General features: G+C 52.6%; 1 protein-coding gene across 4 annotated transcripts in view; it reads left to right on the forward strand.

Annotated features, from left to right (window-relative positions):
* The window catches only part of TTC7B (tetratricopeptide repeat domain 7B), a 272,398-nt gene that overhangs the window by 217,648 nt on the left and 29,556 nt on the right, over window positions 1-25,194 (forward strand). For all 4 annotated transcript variants that reach the window (XM_014591391.2, XM_014591392.2, XM_014591394.2 and 1 more), the window contains 2 exons: window positions 4,091-4,231; window positions 18,511-18,713. In XM_014591391.2, the coding sequence (XP_014446877.1) occupies window positions 4,091-4,231; window positions 18,511-18,713 (344 nt within the window). The remainder of the gene's footprint in view (window positions 1-4,090; window positions 4,232-18,510; window positions 18,714-25,194) is intronic.

Raw genomic sequence — 25,194 nt, forward strand, 5'->3', positions numbered from 1 at the left:
GAGGCACATCAGCTCCTCGAAGGCGTGCACAGGTGCCACACAGTGCATAGTCCTTGGGGTCAGGGCCCAATGGACATGTCTCAGATCAGTGAAGAAAGGAAAGATGCATGGCAGCCCAGCACGGTCCCCAGCCTGCCCATCAAACCTGATCGTCTGGAAACCATTTCTCCAGTCTTAGCTTTCACATTGGAAATCTGTCTTATGTTCTGATTCCTTTTCCAAGCCATCGTTTGTCCATTTCCACCTTGGGCTAGTAGTGCTTTTCATCTCCAAGTGTGATACACGAAAACGTTTGCTTTGGTAAGGAAGAAAGGGGCTCTTTAAAAATATATGGGCGAGAACCAGCATTTCTAGCTATCTGCTTACCTAAATCAAAATCTAGCATCTGAATTGGCACTTACCCTTTGGTCCTATGAAATAGTAAGCTCCAGTTTGATCTGCTTTGTTTTATGATCAGATATCTCCATTCTGATTCATAAAGATGTTTATCCCCTGCCCCCAAATTCTAATTCAGGGGAAGATTTTGTTTGTTGTGTTATTGCCAGGCATAGTGGCTGCTAACTACTATATAATTTTACTATTATTGCCGATTACCTGCTATGATCAATAAATATCTGAAGGCACTAATGTCCGTCCCTCGTTCAGAACTCGAAGGCTCCTTGGCCTTGCTAATGTACTAAGGCATTGACTAGGAGGGGGAAAATTCGTTTTGATAAACCTCAACCATCCCTCTCTCTATTTAAATGGGTTAGTTACATTGGGGGAAGGTCACTAAATGACATTCCAAAAGAGAGGATACCTCCCTCCGAATTCCATCCAGTGGTTCATCTGTTGACAGTGCCCATTCATTCATTCCACAGCGTTTACCTGATCGGTAGAGCAGGCCTGGCCTCGTTAGCCCCTGAAAATACCCGGGTTGGGGACACAGAGCCTGTCTCCTGGAACCACGCAGCCTAATAAGGAAGACAGTTAGATCGGCTTTAGCGTGCGCGTCCTGTGCATTGACAGTGGTACCCACGTGGAAGCACCCGGGACCCGGGGCCTCACTGTAGGCAGAAGGGAAGGCTCACCACACGTCCTGTAGAGGCAGCTTTGGAGCTGCACTGAGAGGCTAGATTTGGGATGGACTAGTGTTTGAGTCCTAGTTTTGCCACCTACCGGCTACAGGACTGGGCAGTTACAAAACCTTATTAAATCTCAATTTTGCCATTTACACCATGCAGATTACATTGTTATCTGTCTCGCAGAACCGCTTGAAGATTAAATATACTCGTGAAGTGCTCATCACAGTGCCCGAAACATGGCCTGTTCTCTGAAACAGAACCACCACTGCTGTTTCCTCCTCCTATTCTTTATTATCACCGTTCGCCGGAGCTTATTCCAATACAGTGTATAATTACACTGAGAATGAATTAATTGAGTTGTATATATACATATCACGCAGAAGGAACTTTGGCAATACTTCTGATTAGTTCATTTTTGGACCAAACAAAACAGTTCATCCAAACCACGAAATTAGCCCCTCCAGGAATCATAAGTCCTCATAGCAAGAGAACCAGAAAACCTTGACAATTTGTGAAATTTTCAGCAGCAGTAGTCCTGGTTGTCATTTTTAAAAATGAATTAATAACCAAACACTTTTAGCATGTCTCAGTTTTCATTCCCAGTGTGGTAAAAAATCACTAGAGAGAGCCGTATACACAATCTCTTTAAGGGCCATCAATAATCTTTCAGCGTCAAAAGGGATCCTGAGGCCAAGGAGAGTGAGAACCACTGTTCTAGAGAACAGGCTCTTCCTGGAGCTGTTCCCCAGGTGACTGTTGGCCACAGAGAAGGAGGCGAGCTCAGGCTGGCTGGCTGTGACTGGCTTCTCTTGATCAACCATTAGTCACGGTTGCTTCCTGTGGCTCCAGGTGACTGGCTCTCTGTCTTAGCTGCACATCAGGATCACGGGGGATGATTAACAAATCGGAAATGCCTGACCCCACCCCTAGAATCATGATTTCGTTGGTCTGGGACATAGCTGTAACACCTCCATTTTTTTAATTCCCAAGTGATTGTGTTAGGATGTTAAGCTTAAGAACCACTGTTTAAGGACTCATGAAAAGGCAGTGGTGGGAACCAGCTACAATGACCTCTAGATTACTCGTTTATGTAACTAATTATTACTACTAAAAAATCTCGGGGAGGGCTAGCCAGTGCCATGGTGGCAAAGGTGGCTAAACCCAACGTGGCCAAACTGCTCAGTTTGAGTCCCAGACCCAGTGTCTTGAAAAACACTCTGAGCACATGTGCATGTGTGCCCAAAAGCCCAAGAGGAGAATGGAGGAGAAGGGATTGTGGTGTGGTCATCTCCCCTGGGGGGTGCTTACTCACTTTCACTCTCTGTCTCTCTCCAGAGACCACATGTCCCTATAGCAAAAATTAAAAAATAAAAATCTCAGGAAAACTACCCCAAGTTCTTATTATCCAAATTAAAATGTTATTTTTCATTAAAAGGCTAAAAATAAATAAATAAAACTGAAATTATATGCAGCAGTTAAATCATTCTGCTATTTCAAATTTTAGTAACTAGTAGACATACTTTTGTATAAACAAGGGTACATTTCCAGCCAAACCTCAGCGGTTCCCCTGGGTCATAATGCCATCAATTAGAATCTCGTGATTTGGCCTCAAGGTCCTTATTCTTGTGCGGCAGCCTTCCCAGAGGTGGGCTCAGCAGGCCTCCCTGAGAGCTGCTGCTTCTCAGTTGTCCTTGCTGGCACTGTCTGTGGGTCCCCTGCAGAAAGGGAGTCCCACCCACCCTGGTTTCTTTCCCCCCAACTCCTACCAAAGGATTCTTCGTGTATTTAGAGGATTCCATGTTACCATCATGTTAGAACAGTCAAAACACATGAGGATGGCCGACCTAGTATTGAGTAGACTCTGGAAATGAGTAGGTGATGGTGCATTCCGAAGCCCACCTGAGATTATTTTTCAGCCCACAATCTTATATTCTTCAGAATATAACTCAGTTTATTAATACAGCCAGCATGTATGTTTATATAGTATCACTGTCTTAAACTTTAGGATGAGTTGATAGTTATCACTAATCATGTTAGAATGTTTCTTTTCCTACCGAACTTCTTGATGAGTTATAAATTAAGGATGTTGCAGGTAGATACAAATATTAGCAGTTTTAAATTTGAAATAACTGAGATTCCGACTCTGAAAACTGAAACCATACTTCCAAGAGTGAATGTAGGAAAGAGGTGGGTATGAGCCCCTGTTGAAAGAGCTAGTCACTGGTCGTCAGGCCCTCTGCAAGGTCACCGGGAAGAGAAGTGAATTCCGTGTTTTTATTCCTGCTCTACACCTGTTGCTTTCCCTGTGTAGTGCTTTGTCTGTCCCCTCAGCCTTTCAGGACAGCAGATTTTACAGAACAGGTAGGCAGGTGCATATCCTGAGCCCCAGGCCATTTTGCTAAGGCCCATCCTCCACTAGTATCGGCCTTAAGAACAGACATCGGCTTGCACACAGGGCAAAGGTGGGTTCTTTCTACAGTCTTTAAGTCACGCCCTGGAATATGGCTCCGGATCCAGGGCTGTTGCCCACCTCTCTGGGCCTCCCCAACAGAAGGGGAAGCTGCTAGGGTTGTGCTGAGAACGGCCAGCCATTTGCTCCACGTACTCCCCCCAGGAGACAAGCATGATCCCCCCTACCCTCGCTCCCCGTATCGTTTCTGGCTGGGCCGTCCCAGGGCAGCCTCGTCACGTCCCTCTGTAGTCCTTCATGTGTGCCATCCTAACGCTCATGTCACAGCTGTGTCTAGCAATGCCCCCTCCTGCCCCCCACACTCACGCTGTGCTAGGCTGAGCTCCGGAGGGAGCACTTAACACAGCATGTGCTCGATTTGTTGGCTAAACAATCAGCTAAAGCAACAGGGGGAAGGGCCCAGGCCATGATGGTTGTCTGCGTTTCTCTATGGACATGGCATCACTGGGGAGGGTGTGTGTACATTCCACAGTGTCCTTGTGGGGTGGGGGTGTTGGGGTGTTTGGTCGGCCAGGTCTGCCCTTTCCTGATATGGTCTTCTCAAATCCTCTCACAGGCTCTGTTCATGCCACATCCGTAGCAGCCTCAAGAGTGGAGCAGGCACTGTCAGAAGTGGCCTCGTCCCTGCAGAGCAGCACACCCAAGCAGGGCCCACTGCACCCCTGGATGACGCTGGCACAGATCTGGCTCCATGCAGGTATCACTCTGACCACCCCCACCCCACCAGCACTCCCGCCCCCAATCCCCTGCAGCTGACTGCCATGTGGGGAGGCTGCAGGGTCCTGCTGGCACTCGCCCTGGAGCCCACAGCCCCTCAGCAGAGAAATCAAGGCTGCTGTCGTTCATGGAAACAGTATTGCTTATTTGCAGGAACCATGAGTTACTCTGGATTGCCCATCTCTCCCCTGCCTCCATGCCAGGGCTCAGAGCCCGGCACAGAGCAGGCAGCCCAGGAAGATTTTCCGGAATGGGCTCCGAGGACCCCTAGGGAATGTGCTGTGTGGGGTGCAGAGTCTGTGCTGTAGAGGGCCCAGAGAGCTACGCTCTAGACTGTCTTTGTGGTGGCCTGGAGTGGAGTCCCAGCTGGACTAACTCCCAGCAGGGCAGACTTGGGCTAATGTGTTTACCTCCCTGTCTCAGTTTCCTCATTTGTACAGTGGGGTAAGAATAGCACCTGTCTCCTGGGGTAGATGAGCATGGTGCCTGGCCCATCTTGGCCATGAAATCTTGGAGACTTGGCAAGGAGATGGGAGGTGCTGGTGCCCAGATGTCTTTGTTGAAGCCAGAGGAGGGGCACAGGTTTGGTGTCCCCAGTCCACTCTTGGCTGGCGCTATTTAAGCCACAGAGAAGAAGCAGCCACAGAACTGGAAACCAGCTGGGAAGGTGGGCCTGCCTCCCATCCCTCCACTTTACGTGGCAGTCAGCTGGCTGTTATTCTGTGGAGCTGGAGATCCCAACATAAACCCAGGATGCACGCATTCTAGCAGTGAGAATCCCAAGCAGAGCTTCCAAGCAAAGGGTGGCTGTTGGTTTACTTACATATGGACGTTTCTACATAAGGTAACTTCCTCAGCTTCTGTCCTGTGATCCACAGGCCCCTAACGGAGCCTTCTCAGACCTGACCCATAGGGTGGGTAGGAAAGGCAAATTTGCAGACAAGAGAGCTTATCACTCACCAACTGTCCATCTGTGGACTCTCCTTTTGCCAAGGCTAATTGTATGATATTCGACCCGGGCTGACGCCATTGACAGACCTTCACATGTGAACACACGGCCGTGTCTGCCTGGCTTTGACATGTTGCAGAGCCGCGCTCAGTCAGCCTTTTTCATGTTGGCATCTCTAATTGAGTTGTTAACAACTACCATAAATTAACAAATTATATTCCTCTAAGCAGAAGTACAAAAGAAGGGTGATTCATGAAAGTGCACTTGTTCTTCCCTGCTGCGGATCTCACCAGCATTGAGCCTTTTGCCCAGAGAGGGCCCAGGCAAGCCAACTCTGAGGGCTGGGGAGCAGTCATGCTCCTCCCTGAACTCTCTGGAGGAGCAATCTCCAGGGTAGGATTCAGAGCAGAGGACTCACGAGCAGGGACTGCAGAGAAAAAGAAAGGGAAGGATACGTTTAGCATCCAGGCTGGGCGAGCCTGGTGCAGGGACATAGTTGTCTTTCAGATTGGGCTTGAGGTTGAGGCCCTTTGGAAGGGCCAAAGTCCCAACTCTTCAGAGGGTCAAAGGCCATCCTTCCAGGAAGGAGCTAGCTCCCCTGACCTCATAGGCAGCACTCGTTTGTCTGGTTTCTCAGAAAACTCAATTACTCAAGGGTCACAGTCCCAGGAGAGCTTCTCCTGGTGGCTCGCTGCCCCTCCCTCAGTTACCCAGGGACTTTGCCCCTCTTTGCGTGGCCTGCCATGACTCTCAGGGACTGCTCCTTATAACATTGAAGACCAGGGGGGCTGAGGTTCAGGTAGGAGCTCTCCTCAGATGTTCTAGTAATCACATAAGATCCTTTCTCATGGCCATGCGCATAGAGCGGAATGAGGTTTTCATTGCTAGTGATGCAAGTGGCGGGCGTGGCTCTGCAGTTGGCAGAGTTGATCTATGTGGAAAACAAATGCCAGACTTGCCGTGCAGACTCCAGGCAGGATGTACTTACATGGAAGGAGGGAGCATGACATGTAGCACGAATGAATAGAGTCGATTGGACCTTTTTAGAATTTGTGCTGTATTGACTCTTTCAAAGCGATGACTTTGTACCTGTCAAGATTTAGCATCCTGTTGTATATTCATATCATCTTTCAAGATGCTAATTCAGAAGGAAACAGATACCAATGAACTGTCAGGTTTTGCTCTATGTGGTTTGAGCTCTACCACTCTGAGGAGCAAATTAAAGGGGATGATATTTCTCGACCACTCGTGGAAACCAGGTAACGTCTGCTTCCTGTGTCCGTCATTGGCTCCAGCCATCCTGCCACACTTGGCAAGTTTTGGAAGGAACTAGATCAAGGCCTAAAGCCCAAGGCCAAGTGTTTCTGAGGCATTCGTGGGCCTGTTCTCTCTCGCCTTTTTTTTTTTTTTTTTTGATGAGCTAAGTATAGTGGGAGGTAGTGATGGGAGGCCGCAGTGGAGGTAGGGAGGGCTGTCAGGAAAGGTCACTCTGGGACGACATCACAATTCAGTCCATTGTGTCAGCGGGTCTGTGGGACACTTGTATGTACATTCAAATGGCAAAGAGAGCATGAAGGGACACATGGGGCTCTAGCCACTCTCAGAGAACAGGCCAAAGGCTGCATTGAGAGCTCAAGCCCCAAGAGGCCAGGGATGCTCGACCCTAGAGGGTGTCTGCCTTCTGATGTGGTGAGCACCTCCCTCTCTCAGCACCCCCTTTCCTCCCGTTCTGGACACTGCGGACCCCTGTGCCTCAGATTTCCACTAGGACGCCTGGTGGCCAGCCCACATGGGTTATGCGTGTTCTGTTCTTGGTTTGCTTGGAACCGGGTCACAATTTTCAGTGAGTTTTAAATAAATAACATGCACCATGGTTCTCAGTTGGTGAGGAAGACAAGACGTAAAGTGAAAGGCTGCCTCCTATCCCGACAGGCAAGCTCTGTCAGCGATTCTGGCACCTTCCAGAGATCTGACATACACTGCACTTTGCACCCCCTCGGCCCTCTTGGAGATCGCCCTTATCAGCATATAAAAGGCTGACTCATACATTTCAACAGCTGTGTAGCATACATCCAGTGAGCAACTGGCCCACAATTTACCCAGTCCTCTGTTGATCCACATTTAGATTATTTCTAGGATTTCCACTGTATACAATGCTTCAATGAGTACTCTTATATATATGTTGTTCTGTATCTGTAAGGCGAACCCCAGAACTGGGACTGATAGATCAGACGATGTGCTCTTAAATGTTGTCACATTCTGTCACATTGCTTTCCATGGACTTGTCCCAGTTTACGTTCCAGTCAACAAAGTATGAATCCCCATTTTCTCACATTCTTGACAACTCAGTGAATTCTCAGAATTCTAAAAACCTTTGCCGATCCAGTAAGTAAAAATGGTATTTCAGTGACCTGCTCATGACTTTTGTCCATTTTTCTTCTTAGATACTGAACTTTTTTGACTTTTAAGCCTTTGTTAGGGGCCAACTATGTCTGTGATAGGCGTTATAAATATTTCCCCCTATTTTTATTTTCTTCGTGTTGTTTGTTTTTGCCAAACATTTTTCCCTTGAATACATCTAAATAAATCACATGGCTTCTGGGTTTCCTATGATGTTTAGGAAGTTCCAAGTGTCTTCTAGTGTTGTTTGTATACCCACTATGGAGGAAAGAGAGGCAGAAGGAGGCTATTTCTTCCAGTTTGCTGTACGGGACTCCAGGTCGGGTAGAAGGATGCACTTGTGCAACGTGACTTGAGCAGAAGTCAGGATAGTGCACCGAGAGGGACTTTTTGGAGAGATTTTTGCTATAGGGCACATGTGGAATCACCCCCAAAGGGGGTTGGCCACACTGCAATCCCTTCGCCTCCATTTTCCTCTCAGGATTTAGGGCACACAAACACACACACGCACACACACACACACACACACACACACACAGCGAGTTTCAAGCCACCATGTCTGGGACTTGAACCATAGTCAACCATGTAGAAGTCCAATGCCTTCACCACTGTGTCACCTGCTGGCCCCGTCAAGGTGAGTTTGTTGTTACACTTGGAGACATAGGTCCTGGGAAACATGCACCCTATTCTGTAGAGTGCAAACCTCACGTCAGCCATCAGGGACTCGTACGCTCAGCCATTCAGAGTTGAGCCAGGGCCTTTCCTAAGCCAAGCAGCTCCTTGGTGCCCATCCTTCAATTTCCACATGGGGATGGCAGCTAAAAATGACTTTGCGGTAGGTGGTTAATTTCTGCTTGTTACTAATAATTATAGCTTTCACTTTGGCACCTCTCGCGGTCGAAACCAGCAGCTATTCTTAGATGTTCAGGATCAGATTTTCTGATTTCTGTTGGGAATTTAAAGCTGTGACACTCTGAGTCTCTGGCCTGGCCTGTCCCCTTGGCCCTTCCCTCTTCAGGCTCCTCTTAGGCAGAGGGAGGTTGCATCACTGAGCCAAGGGGGAACTCTGTGGCCTAACCACCATGCTGAAATGAAAACAACTTCTAGACTAGGGGTGTGGAAGGACACTGCACAGGGAGAGGGAACACACAGTCCTGGGATCAGGCCTGCCCAGATCCAGTACTGGTCCAGAAGGGCTGACCCCACCAGATCTGTCCCTCTCCTTCCCAGGAAGGATTTGTTTGTTTGTCCAGTTTTTGCTAAAAAGTGCATATGCTTGCCAGAGAGAGACTGAGAGACAGAGAGAGAGGAGGAAAGCACCTCACGAAGACATGTGGTCGTGCTGCAATCCCTTTTCCATTTCTCCATCTTGACATTTGGAACATGCATGCATACACACCTGGTGTATTTCTCAAGCCACTGGAGCTGGGATTCGAACCTTTCAGTCTGCCATATGGGATCTGGCTTCTTTAACTACTAAGACATGGGCCAACCCCCAGTAGGGTTTTGATGAATAGTCTACAGCTTGCGGGTAGCCAGCGTTTACCAGCAGTGCGTACACGCCAGGCATTATTCAAAGGCCTTCATGTGTTAACTTCAGTCCTCGTCATGACTTCATGAGGCATAAATACCCTCATTTACCACATTTTGCAGAGGAATGGGTGTAACCGTCAAACCACTTGTCCAAGGTTATGTGGCTAGTAAGTTGGGAAGCCAGAATCCAGATCCAACCAGAGTGGCCCCAGGACTCTGGCTCTACCCCGCGGTAGGGACTCAGTTGTGGAGTCTTTGAGCATCTCTTCATGTTCAGTGATCAGATCAGGCCCCAGAGTCCAATGCTCCTGAAGGCAGATGCCACCTCTGCCTTCCTGGAGTTTATAGATGCAAGACAAAGCAGTGACAGAAGCACTTCTTCCACCATGCCAGGTGCCACGAAGGAATAGTGCAGGCTCCTGTGACCACTGGAGCAGGGCGTGCAGGATGACTTGTGGTTGGTTGGGGATGATGGTGGGAGGAGAAAGACAGCACATGGAAAGGCCCTGAGGCAGCCTGAGCACTGAGTGCTGGAGGACGGCAGGGCCCGGGGGCTTGAAGCCTAAATGGTGAAGAGCAGAAAAGCCCAAGGTGAGCCAGGAGAAAGGCCTGGGGTTGGATCATGCCAGCGCTCCTGTAGCCATGTTAGGATCTTTTAACGTAAGCCTAAAAGCATTGAGAAGCTATCGAGGGATTTCAACAAGAGCATGAGAGGATCAGATTTAGGATTTTTTTTTTTTTAAGATTTTTTTCTTAGGGTGCGTGCACTTGCTACAGAGCAACAGAGAGAAGGAAAATGAGAAATCACTCCCCAGGGGGAATGACCATACCACAGTCCTTTCTCCGTTCTCCTCTTGGGATTTTATGCATGCATGCACATGCATCCAATGTGATCTTCAAGTCACCAGGTCCAAGACTTGAATCGCAGTCGGCCATGTGGGAGTCCAGTGCTCTAACCACCAAGTTACCTGCTGGCCCCAGATTGGGGTTTTTAAGAGATCACTCCAGCTAGATGTGGAGAATGGAAGGGAAGGCAGCCGTGGTGGAAGCTGGAAGTGCAGAAAGGATGTTAGGAGCATCAGTCCCCATGACAGGAGGGAGCTGGGACTAAGGTGGTATAGGCAGAGGTGGAGCGACGTGGAGCCCGACCTGCATTTCCAGGTAGGACTACTGAGGCATGTTGATGCATTTGATGTGGGAACAGGAAGGAGAAGGAAGAACCCTGAGTTTTGAGTTGAGTTAGCAGGTGACAGTGGTAGTTTCCTGCAGTGGGGAAGCCTGAGGGGAAGGGACTGATGTGTTGAGGTCAGGAAAAAAGAGATTTCAGAGTGGGAACGTGGAAACGTCCAACGTCTGAGGATGCACACATGAAGAAGCCAAGCAGGCGGCAAGATGTTCGAGTCTGTATTTCAGATTTGGACAGGAAACAAATTCAGCAGTTGCTGTTTAAAGCCAACAGGTATGATAAGAAGCCCTAAGAAAAGAATGCGGATGGAGAAGGGAAAGGGCCAGGCTGGACCTCACTCCTCCTCATTTAAAGTTCGAGGAGAAGGAGAAAAGCCACAGGAGCTGAAAGGGAGTGGTCGGCCAGGCGGGAGAGTGGACAGCTGGCGTCACGGCGGCCTGAGGGTTTGTGTAGGAATCTGTGCAGCGTGGTCAGCAGCACGGCTCTGGACTCAGCTGGTTGAGTCCCCGTTCCCCTGTACCAGCAGTGAGACCTGGACATGTTGGCGACAACCCCCCGCCCCCGGAGCCTCAGTGTGCTATCTGCAAAGTGACAATCACGAGGACAGTCGCTTAAGAGAAGCGTACCCTGTGCGTGGCATGCACAGCCATTGAAATAACTGTGGTGAAGGAGGACATGGCTGGTGGGAACTGCTGCTGAGAGGTGGAGGAGGGCGGAGACAAGCATTTGCTGGACCAGGTGTATGGGGGTTGTTGGAACCCCAACAACAGTGGTTTCAGTGGAGTGGCAGTGGAGACCATCAGTGAGGCTTGTAGACCGGCTGGCACATGAGAAAGTAGGGATGGAGAGTATGCAGTCCTGGCAGGGACCCCTCTGGAGCAGGAATCGGGGTGGTGGGAAGACTGGGGCCCCAAGAAAGGGGCTTAGAAATAGCAGACGCAGAAGCATGTTGATTGCTGATGTTGACGATTAAATAAAGATGAGGCCGTTGACCTGCAGAGGAGGAAGGGCTGCGTGAAGGTATGAAGTCCTCACACAGGCAGGAGAGCCGGGGGGGTCCTGGGCACAGGCAGCTGGCTGGCCCCCACTACAGCAGAGGGGCTACAGGGTAAGGGGTGGCCCCCACTACAGCAGAGGGGCTACAGGGTATGTGGGTACAGGGGACACACAGGGGCTTGTCAGTTCGGTGGCCAGAGGGACTCTGGGTCTGCTCTGCTGGCGTCTGTCTTCTCTCCGAGTGGGGGAGGGTCAAGGTCAGCGATGGGTGAGGGGCGCCAGGAGGATCCAGAGTCAGGAGGATCCAGCCGACCAAGGCCTTGGGGGGATAAAGTGCATCACAAATGCGGCTGGGGGGAGGAGCCAGGCCTAGCCAGCCCAAGCCCCTTGGGAGGGGGATCGTTCCTGACAGATAGACACGGCCAGCAGGTTTGGAAATGTCAGTGGAGCAGCCAAGACCCTGGAAAAGGCATTTGGCCGGGCCCTCCGTGAGGCCTAGTCTGTGTTCATCTTGGGTGTTTTGGGGGCCCAGCTTTGGGCCTGGCCCAGAGATGCTCCGGGGAAGTTACACCCACAAACAAAAGCACTGCCTGTTTTCACTTTACAACCTTCCCCAGACACAGAAGGACCACGAGAGTTGGTGAGGACGAAGGCTTCCCCAGGCCTTGTTGGCTTGGCAGGGTGACAGAAAGCCCGTCAGGACTCACGTCCCTGTCTTCTTTGTCCTCGTGTTGACCTTTACATAAAAGAGCAAATTCACAGAAACACAGAAGGCATGCCCAAGAGCTCCTTCCACACCAGCCGACACCCTGCACTGGCCCTTGTGGGGTCCTTCTGTCCTCCTGGCATCTCTTTAGGGAAGCAGGGTTTGGGGTGCAGGAAGTAGGTTGCAGAGGTTGGGGGTCTGCCAATCTACCCCCCCACCTACCTACTGGCTGGACCTGTGCACTCAGGAAATACCCGATGCCACGTGTGTCTCCACCCTCAGCCTCTCCGCCAGACCCAGGCAAGGTGGAAGAGCTGGCAGCACCCAACTAGGGACGGTCACCGGGTCTGTCTAACACAGGCCACTCCTTCATGTGGCTTTTTAAAGTATCCCCTCTGGGTAGGCCAAGTCCCCCAAGGGAGCAGGCTTGGCTAGCCGAAGGCACCTTTGCAGGAGGAAAATGGCCCCCTTACATTGCTGGAGGTCCATGTAGCCTGCTGCAGAGTCCAGCCCAGCCTTCAGCCCTCAGCCCACACATGCACCATGCACGCCCTGCACGCCCCTGAGCCTGGCAAGCACTTTGTGGCTGGCAGGAAGATAGGGCTCAACCAGCATTTGGTGAATGAGTGGGTGGGCAAGGGAGTGAGGGCGCAGGCTTACCTGGGACTCTGGGTGAGTGAGGGAGGGTGCAGGCTTACCTGGGACTCTGGTGAGTGAGGGAGGGCCCTGGCTTACCTGGGACTCTGGGTGCACCCAGTACTTACTCCCCTCATCGGGACACCACTGCTCCTTGAGAAACAGATCTCTGACCTCAGGCTTCAGGCAAGTCCATCCATGTGCAAGGAAGTCAGGGATGCTCTGTAGCGCCAAGGAGGAACAGACCTGAGCTGGCCTCCAGGAGCTCTCCTCCCAGGAGAGACGGCACATGCACAGCTCCGCAAGGTGGACTAGGCGGGGACCGTCCTACACACTCGGGTGAACAGGGACAGCCGGTGACAGGTGGTTTGCCCCAGTGTGGGGTGTCATCTGTGCAGAGTGGCATGTGCAAAGCATTTGGGGCAGAGGGACCAGCACAGGCAGCAGCGGCCCTCAGATCTGCTAGAACAGGGTCCCCATGGACCTGTGCCAATCTGTGGCCTGTTCCCCGCCCCCAGCCTCCTGCAGCCTCACAGTGGGGAGGCGGGCAGGAGGCCAGCAAGTGAGGCTCTGTCTGTGTCTGCGGCCCTCCCCGGGGCTGGCATTGCCGCCTGGGCTCCACCTTCTGTCGGATCAGCAGCAATATTGTATTCTCATGTGAGCACGAGCCCTACTGGGCGATGGCCTCATTATGTATTGCCATGAGCACGAGCCCTACTGTGTGATGGGTTCGTTGTGTATTGCTGTGAGCACGAGCCCTACTGGGCGTTGGTCTCATTATGTATTGCCGTGAGCACGAGCCCTACTGTGTGATGGGTTCATTGTGTATTGCCGTGAGCACGAGCCCTACTAGGCGATGGTCTCATTATGTATTGCTGTGAGCATGAGCCCTACTGTGTGATGGGTTCATTGTGTATTGCCGTGAGCACAAGCCCTACTGGGCGATGGTCTCATTATGTATTGCCGTGAGCACGAGCCCTACTGTGTGATGGGTTCATTGTGTATTGCTGCGCAGTCGTGGTGGAAATGGGTGCATGGTGGATGCAGTGGGCTTGGGTCATCCCGGGACAACTGACCCCTTCCCAGTCCTTGGAGGGATTATCTCCCACAAGTCCAGTCCCTGGTGCCGGAAGGGTTGGGGCCACTAGAGCGCTGTGGGTTGTGCACAGGGCCTAGGGCGGTTGGAAAGACAGGAGGGTCTCGACTTCGAACTTGAGGCAAAAACACTGGGTGGCATTCCTTCCATAACAGGGAATCACTGAAGGCTTGTACACAGAGGGAGAGATCTCCTCTCTTTTTTCATAGTAGCCTGAGAGCCAGGGCAAACCAAAGAGAGCTCTCAGAGCCTGGTCTGCACTCTCAGAGCAAGCCTGAGGGGCCCCTCCCCTTTGATTAAAGGCTGCCAGCTGCCAGGGCCCAGGACAGAGTATCTGTCTCTGTAACATTTCAGAGGGATCTGTCAGGGTTTGCCCTGCAGTTGAGGTGTTGGCCTCGTGCTGATGGGTGTTCTTGGAGGCTGGCTGGTGTTGTCTCAGAGCTCACCTCATCCTTTGCTAGATGTTCTTGTATCTCCTAATACGCTCACAAGGCCCTTTGTTTTCATGTTTTTGAAAGTGTGAGCAAGTACAGGAAAGAGGTATTTTTGACAAAGTCCTGCCACTTCACGAAAAAAACCCTCCCTGTGAACGAGGGCTGAGGCAGGCACCACCATGCCCAGCCTGTGGAGGGCAGTCTGAGAACTGAACCTGCATGGCATCCCTCCCTACAGCCTAGCCAGCCCTCTGCATAGTGGGCTCCCACCCCCAGCCTGCTTGCTTCATCCCAACTGGGCAGTGTTTATTTTTTTAAATCGAATTTAGCCCTGGGTGAAAAGGACAAGGAAATTTCATTTGCTGTTTCTTCTCTGGCCTTTTTCTTTTTCCTAAGTTTATTTATTTCTTCCATGAGCAAGAGTGAGAGAGAGAAGCAAGAGCGAGCACTCCATCAGGGTCCTCACACCGACCCACTGCAGCCCCAGCCAGCCGTGGGTCACGGGCATGTGCACACCCAGCGTGTTCAGGGAGGTCTCTGGACATGAACCCGGAACCTTCCGGGTGACTCAGCCTCACAGAGCATCATGTTATCACGGCTCCATCATCCTCTAGCTTCGGACCTTCATATTGACCTGTTGTCCCTATGCTGACCTCATCTGACATTCATCAATCTGTGAGCTTTCCTCAGGCACCTACTAAGTGCTAGGTCCTCTGCTAAGGGATTTAGAGGTGGCTGCAGCTAGGAGTTGCCCGTAGTTTAGTGGGAAAACTGTACCGGTCCTATTGTGAGGTTTTAGGACAGTATAAATAACACTCCTTTCCTTACCTCCTGAGTTGTGAACCGTTAAGATAAGGAAGGTAGTTGGAGCTCTGAATCCCGGCTCTGTTGGCTCTGTTGCCAGGGAGGCTGAGTGAGAGGGTGTGGCTTGACCTCTGGGCTCAGTAAGGCTCCCTAGTGCTACCTTGTGGGTGAAATCCCAGATGGCTGGCCTCCCCACCGCAGGAGGGCCCAGGGGCATGCCGTGATGGGCAGGCAGAGAATGCCAACTGGGGGTTGTGGGTAGCAGAAAGTCCTGGGCAGAGAGCTCCGAGGGGCCAGGGAGAGCAGGCCCAAGTCCTCCCCAGATCACCAATCAGTGGAACCGGAGGGGCCAGGGGCATGGCTCCCGCAGATGGCTCCCTGACAGAAACTAGAAGCAGAGATTGGACGGTCCCAGCACCCACGATGTGTTCAGGGTGATGACAAAGGTCGGGCAAGGTGCTGCCGAAACTGTGAGGTCAGGGATGGACAGCGGGGGGGCGCTATTCTGGGGAGACATTGGTCTTTGTCTGAGCTGTGGGTCCCCAGGATCAAGGCTCCCCGTGCAGCCCAAGCTGTAGCAAACACTGCACAGCCTCGTAGTCTAGGGCCTGCAGTGTGTCTGGGCAGGGAAGCCTGTGCCCTGGGGTGATCTGGGGGATGCTGGGAAACCTCAGCCAGCCTTTGCTCTTCCTACGCCGGCACCATGCCAAACTACTTGACCACACTGGAAATCCTACCACTAACGCTTCCTTCCCGGAGCCTACGTCATTGTGTCCCAGTACAGTGGAACTTCCTCTTAGACGAGGAACAACTGTTCTAAGTCGTCATCTCCCCCGGCACCGCCCAGGCCATGCCTCCATCTGGCACAGCTGCCTTGGGAAGGAGCGCAGGCCTCGTCAGTGCCATAGTTTCCTCCAGTTCTTCCACGGCCCTGAAGGGAGGTCCCTGCAGGCCCATTCTCTCTCCGGGTTCTGACTGGGTTCCTTCTGTCTTGCATTTCCTCTGAAGGAACCCTAGCATCAGACCTGAGGCTTAGGGGGACACGGTGCTAAGTAAGACATCTGGGAGTGTGTGGCCCCACGGAGGACCCTCGTGGACCGGCCTTACATGTCACTGTCAGGCTGTGTTCAGTCTTGTTCTAAAACTCCTGGAAGCATTCAGTCCCCGCTCCCCCAAGTTGGCCCCTGTTTCATCGTAATTAAGATGGGTGCCATCGGGTGTGCCTCACCAACTGCAGACAGCGCAGGCCAGGGGATGCGGAAACATGCACAAAGTCACCCCAAGGCAGAAGCATGCTGAGCCCAGTGTGCAGCTCCCTGAGTCCTGCCGTGCTCAGGTAACCACAGCGCAGGGGGCACACATTCAACTCCTCCTGGCAGAGCTCCGAGAGAATCATGTTACTGAGACACAGGCAGCCCTGACAGTGTCATCGCAAGGCTTCTTATCTCACAGAAGGAACAGGTTTTTGCCTGGTCCAAGCTGGGGACAGAGATATGTCCTTTGTTCCCATGGAGCCCTTATAGTGTGCATGAGGCACCTAGGAGACCCCTCGGAGTGAGGCTCCTGAGGACGTAAGGCAGCCTGGCCACCAGTTCCGTCACGGTTGGGCTCAACAAGTAGTATGGGAGCTGCCTGAATTTCACATCTCCCCGGGTTGCTCTGGACTCTCCCCCACAAGTCCCGGGTCTCCTGTCACTCTCTGGGCCTCTGTTGAGTAGGAGACAGGCAGACAGAAGGACAGTACAGGCCAGGTCTACGCCAGGGCAAAGAGAGTAGGATGTTATCTTAGAGCAGAAGACCCGCTGCTCTCTGTAGAGGCCAAGAGCCTGCCTGGGTTCTGCTGCTGGCTCTGCCTTTAACCTGCCCTGGGGCCCCAGGGTCACTGTCTCCGTTTCCTCATCTCTGCAATGGGATAAAGTAGTACTGCATAGTCCCCATTGGGGCACTGTGCAGATACAAGGGATGAGAATGCTTGCTGACACGAAGTACGTGATTAATGGTGTTTGCTACTATTCTTGTTCTTATTCATTCATTCACTCATTTAGCTGTTCACCAAGCTCCAACTATGTGCCAGGCACTGTCCTAGTCCCTGGGGACACAGCACAGAACAGTGGACAGCCCCTGCACCCACGTAGCTTAGGGCTTTCTTCCAGAGGGGGAAGTCAAGCAGAGGGAGGGAGTGGGTTGGGGAATGCTCACACCTTGGTCCTCAGGGAGATGGTCAGGGCAGGCCTCCTTGGGGAGTGTGGGGAGAGGGCACAGAGGTGGAGGCCTGAGGAAGGAGGTTGCTAGTAGGTGGGAATGCCCACCAGGGCAGTGCCAGAGGCTGATCCTGCAGCAGCTGTGGAGGCCAGGCTGGAGGCAGAGGCAGGATGGGAGGGCAGAAGAGGCTTTGCCTTGGCTGAGGCTGTTTCCACAACGGAGTCAGAAGACAGTCCGGTGAAGAGTGCAAGGATGATAAGACGTGCTACTCTGCTTCCGTGCACTGCGTACTGTGTCGCGTAACGTGTTGCTCTATACTAACACACAGCGATCTCGGGGCTGTGGGCGCAAACGCCATTCACTGCCGGGGTGAGGCCCGTGGTCAAGGCAGAGCCCATGAGGAAGGGGCTGCCTGGAGTAGGGGAGGGGGCCATCGACCCAGAGCAGAGCAGCCACCTGAGCAGGGTCTGGGCAGTAGGCCTGAGGGGTGGCTGTGGTGGCCCTGAAGAGGAGGGGCAGAGAGGACTCACCTGTCCTTGATGCCTCAGGCCCGGCCAACTGGAAAGATGACAGAGCGTGATGGGGCAGGACCCCCAGGAGAGGAGATCTAAGGGCTAGAGGAGGTGTTTCCGCCTGAACACGCATAGCTGAGGTGGCACCCGGAAATGCAAAGCAGCCCCTCAGGGGAGGCCAGGGCTGCACTGGATCTGGACTCTCCACATCAAGGTGGGAGACCAAGGCCTGAGACTGGCAGAAAGGGCATCTCCCTGCTTGGTTTGAAAGTCACAGGTTGATTTTGCAAAGGTTTTCCTGGTGTCACACAGTGAAGAGTGTCCAGGAGTTTTCCCTGGTCTGGCAGGGCCTTGGTGGAGCAACTGCATCTCATTCCATAGCCTGCTGTCCTTGCTGTGCCCTTTAGCATCGAGACAGGCCTGTGGGCAGAGTCAGAGCCTTGCGAAGGGCCGGGCACCTCTGGTTAGCTTGTCCCTGTGTTCACTCGCCCTTTCTCATGGAAGTCAGCCCCACAGCAGGGCTGGGCCAGCCTCTGTCCAGATGCTGAGGTGTCTAGACGGGCCCAGGGTGGTGTCTTAAAGGTTGGGGCAGGGCCCAGGCAGGTCCTCTCTGACCTATGGGACCCACAGCACAAGTGAGCTGCACCTGTGTAGGAGTCAGCCCAGAGGACAGCCTGCAGCTGTCTCCACTCGGGGAGATCCACAGGCCCTGGGCCCCACCAGCTCCAATTGGGGAGACGCAGATGTCCCCACCACTCTGGAGGACAGCAAACCAGAGCCTCTGCTCTCTGCTCTCCTCCCACAGCTGAAGTCTACATTGGCATCGGGAAGCCTGCAGAAGCCACAGCCTGCACCCAGGAGGCTGCCAACCTCTTCCCAATGTCCCACAACGTCCTCTACATGCGTGGCCAGGTCGCCGAGCTCCGAGGAAACATTGACGAAGCCCGGCGGTGGTATGAAGAAGCCTTATCCATCAGCCCCACCCACGTGAAGAGCATGCAGCGCTTGGTGAGTCTGACAGCCGGCCCGGGGCCCCTACTCTCAGATTACGGTTCCCCCTGGACAGCAGGCAGCTTATGGCCCTCAGACCCTCTTCTGGCTCCAAGGCCACATGCATTAGCTTGTTAGCACCCCACTGCACAAAGCCGATGTGGTTTAGCAAGTGGAAGCCCTGGGACTCAGCAGTGCACAGGCCTGGCAGCCCTAGCTGGCAGCCGTGAGGGGTGCTGGGGGGAAATTTGGGTCACCGGTCTCCTGGCCAGCAGTCCAGGCCACCCTGTGGTGTTGGGTTTGACAAAGACACGTTTGTGGCTCTGGGGACTGTCATTGTCATTTTGGTCTCTGCCCTGCTGGCAGCAACCACGTTGGGGTTCTCCACACCCAGGGAGGCTTAAGTCCGGAGGTCAGAGCCCCTTACAGACTAGGAGGGACTCCAACCCTGTGGGATCCTGGGGCCCCAAGAGGTCCTCCAGGCCACTGGCTAGCAGGGGACATTGTATCGGGGCGGGGAGTGGCCATCCGCACTGAGAGGTGGCCACTTGGCCAGAGACACAGGTAAGTCACCCTGGCTTCCCCACTGCATGTGGGTACGGGAGCTCTCCAGAAACACGCATGTCCCTCTTCGGGATGCCCAGATCAAAAGCCTGGTGTTGCCCTGCTGCCCTGTCCCTCCTTGTGGATGCTCTTTGAGAGGCCCAGGACTTGGCCACCTGGCTGTCCCGGTTTCAGTGGGCAGGGGAGTAGACAGTTACCGTTATGGACCCATGCTGAGCTAGGAGGGCCACTCTGAGCCTGTGGTGTGCGGTCATCTTTCTGTGCAAGTCTGAATCAAAGCTCAAAAAAGTTAACAAGGTGCAAGGAGCCTTTTCTGGACTTGCTTGCTAGTACAAAGTTCTGAGTTTTTATTTCATTTTTAGCATAGGGCATCTCTGATTTAAGGAACACAGGGGAGGAAAAGCCTTGTAATAAAGCCCAGGTGCCCTTCATGCCGGCAGTCCTTGAGAGCTTGGCACCCGTAACCAGACAGTGGTGGGTGACATGGAAGAGCGAGCACTGGACAAGGAGTCCTGGGACACAGTGTAATCCCAGTGGCGTCACTCACACGCTCTTTAACCTCAGGAAAGGCCCGTGAGCTCCGTGCACCTCAGAGTCCTCTCCGCACAAGGAAGGCATTCGGCTCGACGGGCTGTCTGTCCACTAGTGAGGCTGTGGGCTGTAACTGCAGGGAATACGCTTTCCCAAGGGTTCCAGAGCCTTCACAATCTTGCCATTTCTCATAGCAGTGTTGCACAACGTACACGGGGCTGACCCGTAACTCCTGGTCTTCAGCAGAGGAGTGCCGATATACCGAGCAGGCACCAGGAAGGACTGTGCACTTATGGGGTAGATTTGCACTGGATTCAGCCCTGGCCCCTCTTCCTGGGGAGCCCTGGCATCTCTGTGAATTGTGCAGTTACTTACCCTGGTGGGATGTCCTGAGAACAAAATGCAGCGATTTCCATAACAATGAGCTGAGTCCCAGCACATAGTAGGGACTCATTATATAGAAAACTAAAGACGGTCATATTCTCATATTCGGTCTTTAAAATATATCCAATGGCTCAGTCATGGTGGGACAGGGGTGATAGAGCACTCTGCAGTGCCAGAAGCCAGATGGAAGATCAGGGTTTGGTTCCTGGGTCAACTGGACATGCTGTGCAGGCCCGCGGGTGCCCTTGGTCCTGACTGGCTAGGAGGGCTGGGGGAGGATCACAGCGTGAGACCCTGTTGAGAGTGCTGTTCTCTCTCTCTCTCCTCTCTCTCTCTCTCTCTCACACACACACACACAAATACACATGCACAGATGCACACACACACTCAAGAAATAAAAATAGGTCAACTTTGGGGCCAGCAGATGGCATAATGATTACCTCACTAGATTCCCACATGGCTGACCTGGAGGCTTGAAACACGCGGGGCGCATGTGCGTGAGTGCCTAAAATCCCGAGAGGAGAATGGAGGAGAAAGGATTGTGGTGTAGCCATCCCCCAGGGGGGTGATTCCTCACTTTCTGTCTCTCTCTAGCAAGCACATGTGCCCCATAGCAAAAATCTCTCAAATAAATAAATAGATAAACTTTAAGAAAAAAAAAAACACATAAATCAGACCTTATAATAATTGCAGTTATTTGTTTTCAGCGTTTTTCATGAGCATTCTACAGCTCAATACAGCTTTATAAATAATTTTACCTATTAGCTAAACATTAGTCTGTTTGATTAAAAATATTACATGGCTTTTCATTTTTCTCTCACCATCGTAAAGAGCTTTTCAGATCTTTGTGCTTTTGCTAGAGCATCGCAGAAGAGGTATAATCAACACTGCACACCAAACCTTCTTATTAAAAACAGGCCGTGTGTTTCTACCCCGGGGCCTATAAATTATTCAGAGAAGTGGTTCTTGTTCATCCCAAGGGGAACACCTGAGACAAAAGATCACATAGGAAAATCGCACTGGGAGAGTTTTCTGTTTCACCTTTGGAGTTTTTCAAGACACCTGAGCTCCCTGACAAATGCCAGACGCTCTCCTTTCTGCAAGGAGCAAGCAGCTGGCCTGGCACCGGCGAGCTGGTATTGGAGGGACCGGGGTGATGGCCAGGCCTCGTCTCCTGGAGCCTCACCAGGCTCGGAGAGGTCTTATGAGGAGAGTGCAGTAAGATGATGAGCTCTGCAGGCCTTTCTCAGTGCATCCTGATATGTGAAAGACTATCCTGACTGGAGGTGGGTTCTGCAGAGTTTAGGATCTTGCAGTAGAAACTGCCCAGAGACTGATCAGCGGGACTCCCAAAGGGTGGCTTGGGATGCTCCTTGGTGATCTCATAAATGATGCATCCAGGACTGTGTTCCCTTGGCCCGCTCCTAAGAGCCCAGCCCACCGGCCCCCTCCTATGGGCACCCCTGGACTTCCTAGTGCCCTTGGCATTCCCAGGCTCTTCAGCCCTCGAAGTCCCTCTCCACCCTACCTCTGCCTCACCGGCTATGCAGAAAATCCCTACCACTGTGGCCTTGGGCAGAGACAGGCAGGAAGGTGGCCTTCACAGTGCACTCCAGCGGCAAGAATGAGGCTCCCGGACCAGGCCGGCCTGGGTTAGAATCTCAGCTCTGTCATTCCATCTTTGGGGCCTTGGGCAGGTTACTCACCCTCTTTGTACCACATCTCCTCCACCATGTACATGGATAATGTTAGCCCTGGTACATCAGAGACAAGTTAAATAGAGACACTGAAATCTCGTGAGGACTCACACAAGGTCCTGTCCGCACAGCCAGAAACTGGGCTGCTCTGCAGGCCCTGCCCCGAGGAGAAGGAGGAGGCAGGGAAACAGAAGTGAGCTTTTTCCCAGGTCACACCCCAGGGCAGAGACAGGCAGAGGGAGAGAGGTTATGGGGGGCAGCTGAGGAGCTTCTGGGGTCAGAACAAATCGTGTGGCAGAGTGCGGGTCATGGGGAGAACCTGAAGATGGCACGTGAGAGGAAGGCAGGACTGACAGACAGTTGGAGGGAAGGACACACGGACTGTCAGGTAGGGATCAGGCTGACAGGGACCACGGGGCCCTGCAGAGAGTGGCTGTCTGGGGCCTGTGGGTGAAGAACAGTCGCTCGCTCCCATTGTGACAGTACTGCTGGGCACAGAGCTGTGATTCCAGCCGAAACGCAAACACGCTGGCCTGTTAAAAAGTGGTCATCCCGGTTCGAGTCCCGGACCCGGTGGCTTAAAACTCACGCCGGGCACGTGTGTGTGTGTGCCCAAGATCCCGAGAGGAGAAAGGAGGAGAAGGGATTGTGGTGTGGCCATCCCCCCTGGGGGGTGATTTCTCGTTTTCTGTCTCTCTTTCTCTCTCTGTCTTTCTGGCAAGCGCACGAGCCCTATGACAAAAACCTCTCAAAAATTAAAAAAAAAGAAAAAGAAAGAAAAAAGAAAAGAAAAAGAAAAATCGGTCATAATCTAGGAAGAGATCCTGGTCATGAGAGTTAATCCAAGGTCAGACTTAACAAGAGATGGCAAACTGGGTCCCGAGGGAAACATGATTCGAATCGTTTTTGCCTTCATGTGTGTTTAAAGTCACATGTGGTGAGGAGGGAGAGGGCATGTGTTCAGTCCCAGTAACACGACAACACAGACCCAGGCAGGGCATGCTGAGGGTGGGCAGGTTTGGAGGGAGCCATGAGTGGAAGGGACAAGAGGTAAAAAAGTGAAGTTGTTGGCAAGGTGAGGAATTCATAGAGTGATCAGACTTTTTCCAGAAAATCTAAAGGCCTCTTTTCATACTATGTTTGCATAAGTATATGAATTTACATGTATTTGCATGCTATGTTAAAAAGCCTGTAGCTCCCAGTACCCAAGATGAATTAATGAAACACAGAGCCGCTTTTTTCAAACCAGTTCTCCTGCGTTCTGGAGTGGGGCTGGGAGGGAGACTGAGGGGCAGAGGACCAGCATCCCAGGCCAAGGACAGGCCCAGAGACTCAGTGTAGCCAAGGACAAAACTGCCAGGACATGCTCCACAAACAGGGACTTCTGGCTGCCCTCTGATAACGTCGGCCTGGGCTTTTGAGGGCAGCGTGTGAGATCGGAAGGGAAGAAGGGAACAAGGGCTTTCGGGAGAGATGAATGTGGAAGGGAGCCAGGAAGGTTGCGTGGAGGGAAGTTGATAAGGCTAGAAGGGGAAAGGATTGCTGAGAAATAAATTTATACTCGTGGATATTAGCAGGATGCTCAGGTCTGCTTCCAATTCACTTGACAGGCAGAGACAGGAGGTGAAACAGAAGCAGATGGTGGGGTCAGGCGGGGCTGGGCGAGGCAGACAGCCTGTGGAGGGAAGGGCAGAGGTGCCCCAGCATCTTGGAAGAGAACTGTGAGCCGAAGACTGCACACAGAGAACCTGGGAAGGGGGTAACAGGGGCACCCACCATGGGAAAGGGGAACAGACATGGCCCCCAAGGGAGGAGACCTGGGCAAGTCTGCTAGGACAGAGACAGTGGTACTTCCCAGCCGATGGTGAGAGATGAGGAAACTGAGATTAACATGTGAAGGCGGCGTCCCTGCAAGGTTGGAGTTCCCAAGACAAGGCTGGTGGCCTGGAAGAGAACAGAGCACCGTCAGTCATTTGAGAGGGTAGAGAGACAATTGGGGAGGGGCCGAGTTTCACCCTCTGCTCCGGAAGTAGTGATAAAAGGCTGGCACCCTCGGGAACCAGCAGTTAGTGTAATGGCTATGTCTGTCACTGGACTCCCACGTAGTCGACTGCGGTTCGTGTCCTGGACCCGGTGGCTTAAAACTCACGCCGGGCGCGTGTGCGTGCGTACCCAAGATCCCAAGAAGGAGAATGGAGGAGAAAGGATTGTGGCGTGACCATCCCCCCTGGGGGGTGATTTCTCACTTTCTGTCTCTATGTCTCTCTCTGTCTGTCTGGTGAGAGCGTACGCCCTATAGCGAAAACCTCTCCAAAAAAAAAAGGCTGGGCACTCTCCCAAGGGGAGGCAGATGAGGAGGAGGAGAGGGAGGGGGTGATGGATGGGAGCAGGCCTGGGGACTGCTTGCCTGCCAGGAGGGTGCTCGGAGATGGGATGGAGACAGCTGGTGGCGTGGTCACTGAGGAACTGGATCCTTCATGGCTAACTGTGCTGTTAGCATCCTGGACCCAGAGACTTGAAAAACTCGTGGGGTGTGTGTACATGCGTGCCCTAAACCCTGCTAGGAGAACGGAGCAAGGATTGCAGGGTGGCCATCCCCCTGGAGCATGTGCTCTCACTTTCCCTCTCCCCCTCTCACTCTGTCTCAGGTGAGCAAAAACACCCAGAAGGTGGGGTGCAGTGCAGGGCAGAAAGGGTGCAGCAGCCAGCTTGGAAGGAGCTGGGCAGAGAAACCGGTCTTTCAGCTCACCCTCACGGGCCAGGCTCCTGATAGGATAAGCTCTCTCGTGGGGCACGTGGGACAGGAGTGCTTGTTTGTGGTCTGTGGATGGACTCTGAGACACAAAAATCCTAATTCCAGCAGGATGGCTTCGGGCTAAAGGTCTCACACAGGGGCCGCCTTTGCGGCTTTCTCCCTGGTCTCCTCTTCCAGAAACACCAGGAACCTGGAGTGCCCTGAGGCACAAGAACTTTGGAAGTGGACGGCATGAGTGGCAGAGAGTGGCTGGGCTGTTGCAAAAATGCATCTTGTTATGAGATCCCCGAGGGCTCACGGTGTGGGCTGGGGGCAGGCGCTTCACGGAGATGCGGTGGTGTCCCCGAAGCCTGAGTTGTTTTAACAGCTCTGAGGGTTGATCCAGCAAAACAAGGCTGACTAAGGAGAAGGTGGCTCTTCTGAAGTTCAAAGAGGGGCCTGGAGTCGGAGCTGTCTTCAAACTGCCTTCAAGCTTACATGCTTGTTTACTGTGTGAAAACATTTCATCCCATTATGCATGACAAGCTGGAAAGATGGCAGAGAGGGCTTGATTCGAGGGAAAGACGTG

This window comes from Tupaia chinensis, unplaced genomic scaffold (genome assembly GCF_000334495.1).
Source record: "Tupaia chinensis unplaced genomic scaffold, TupChi_1.0 Scaffold000568_1, whole genome shotgun sequence".
Lineage (NCBI taxonomy): Eukaryota > Metazoa > Chordata > Mammalia > Scandentia > Tupaiidae > Tupaia > Tupaia belangeri.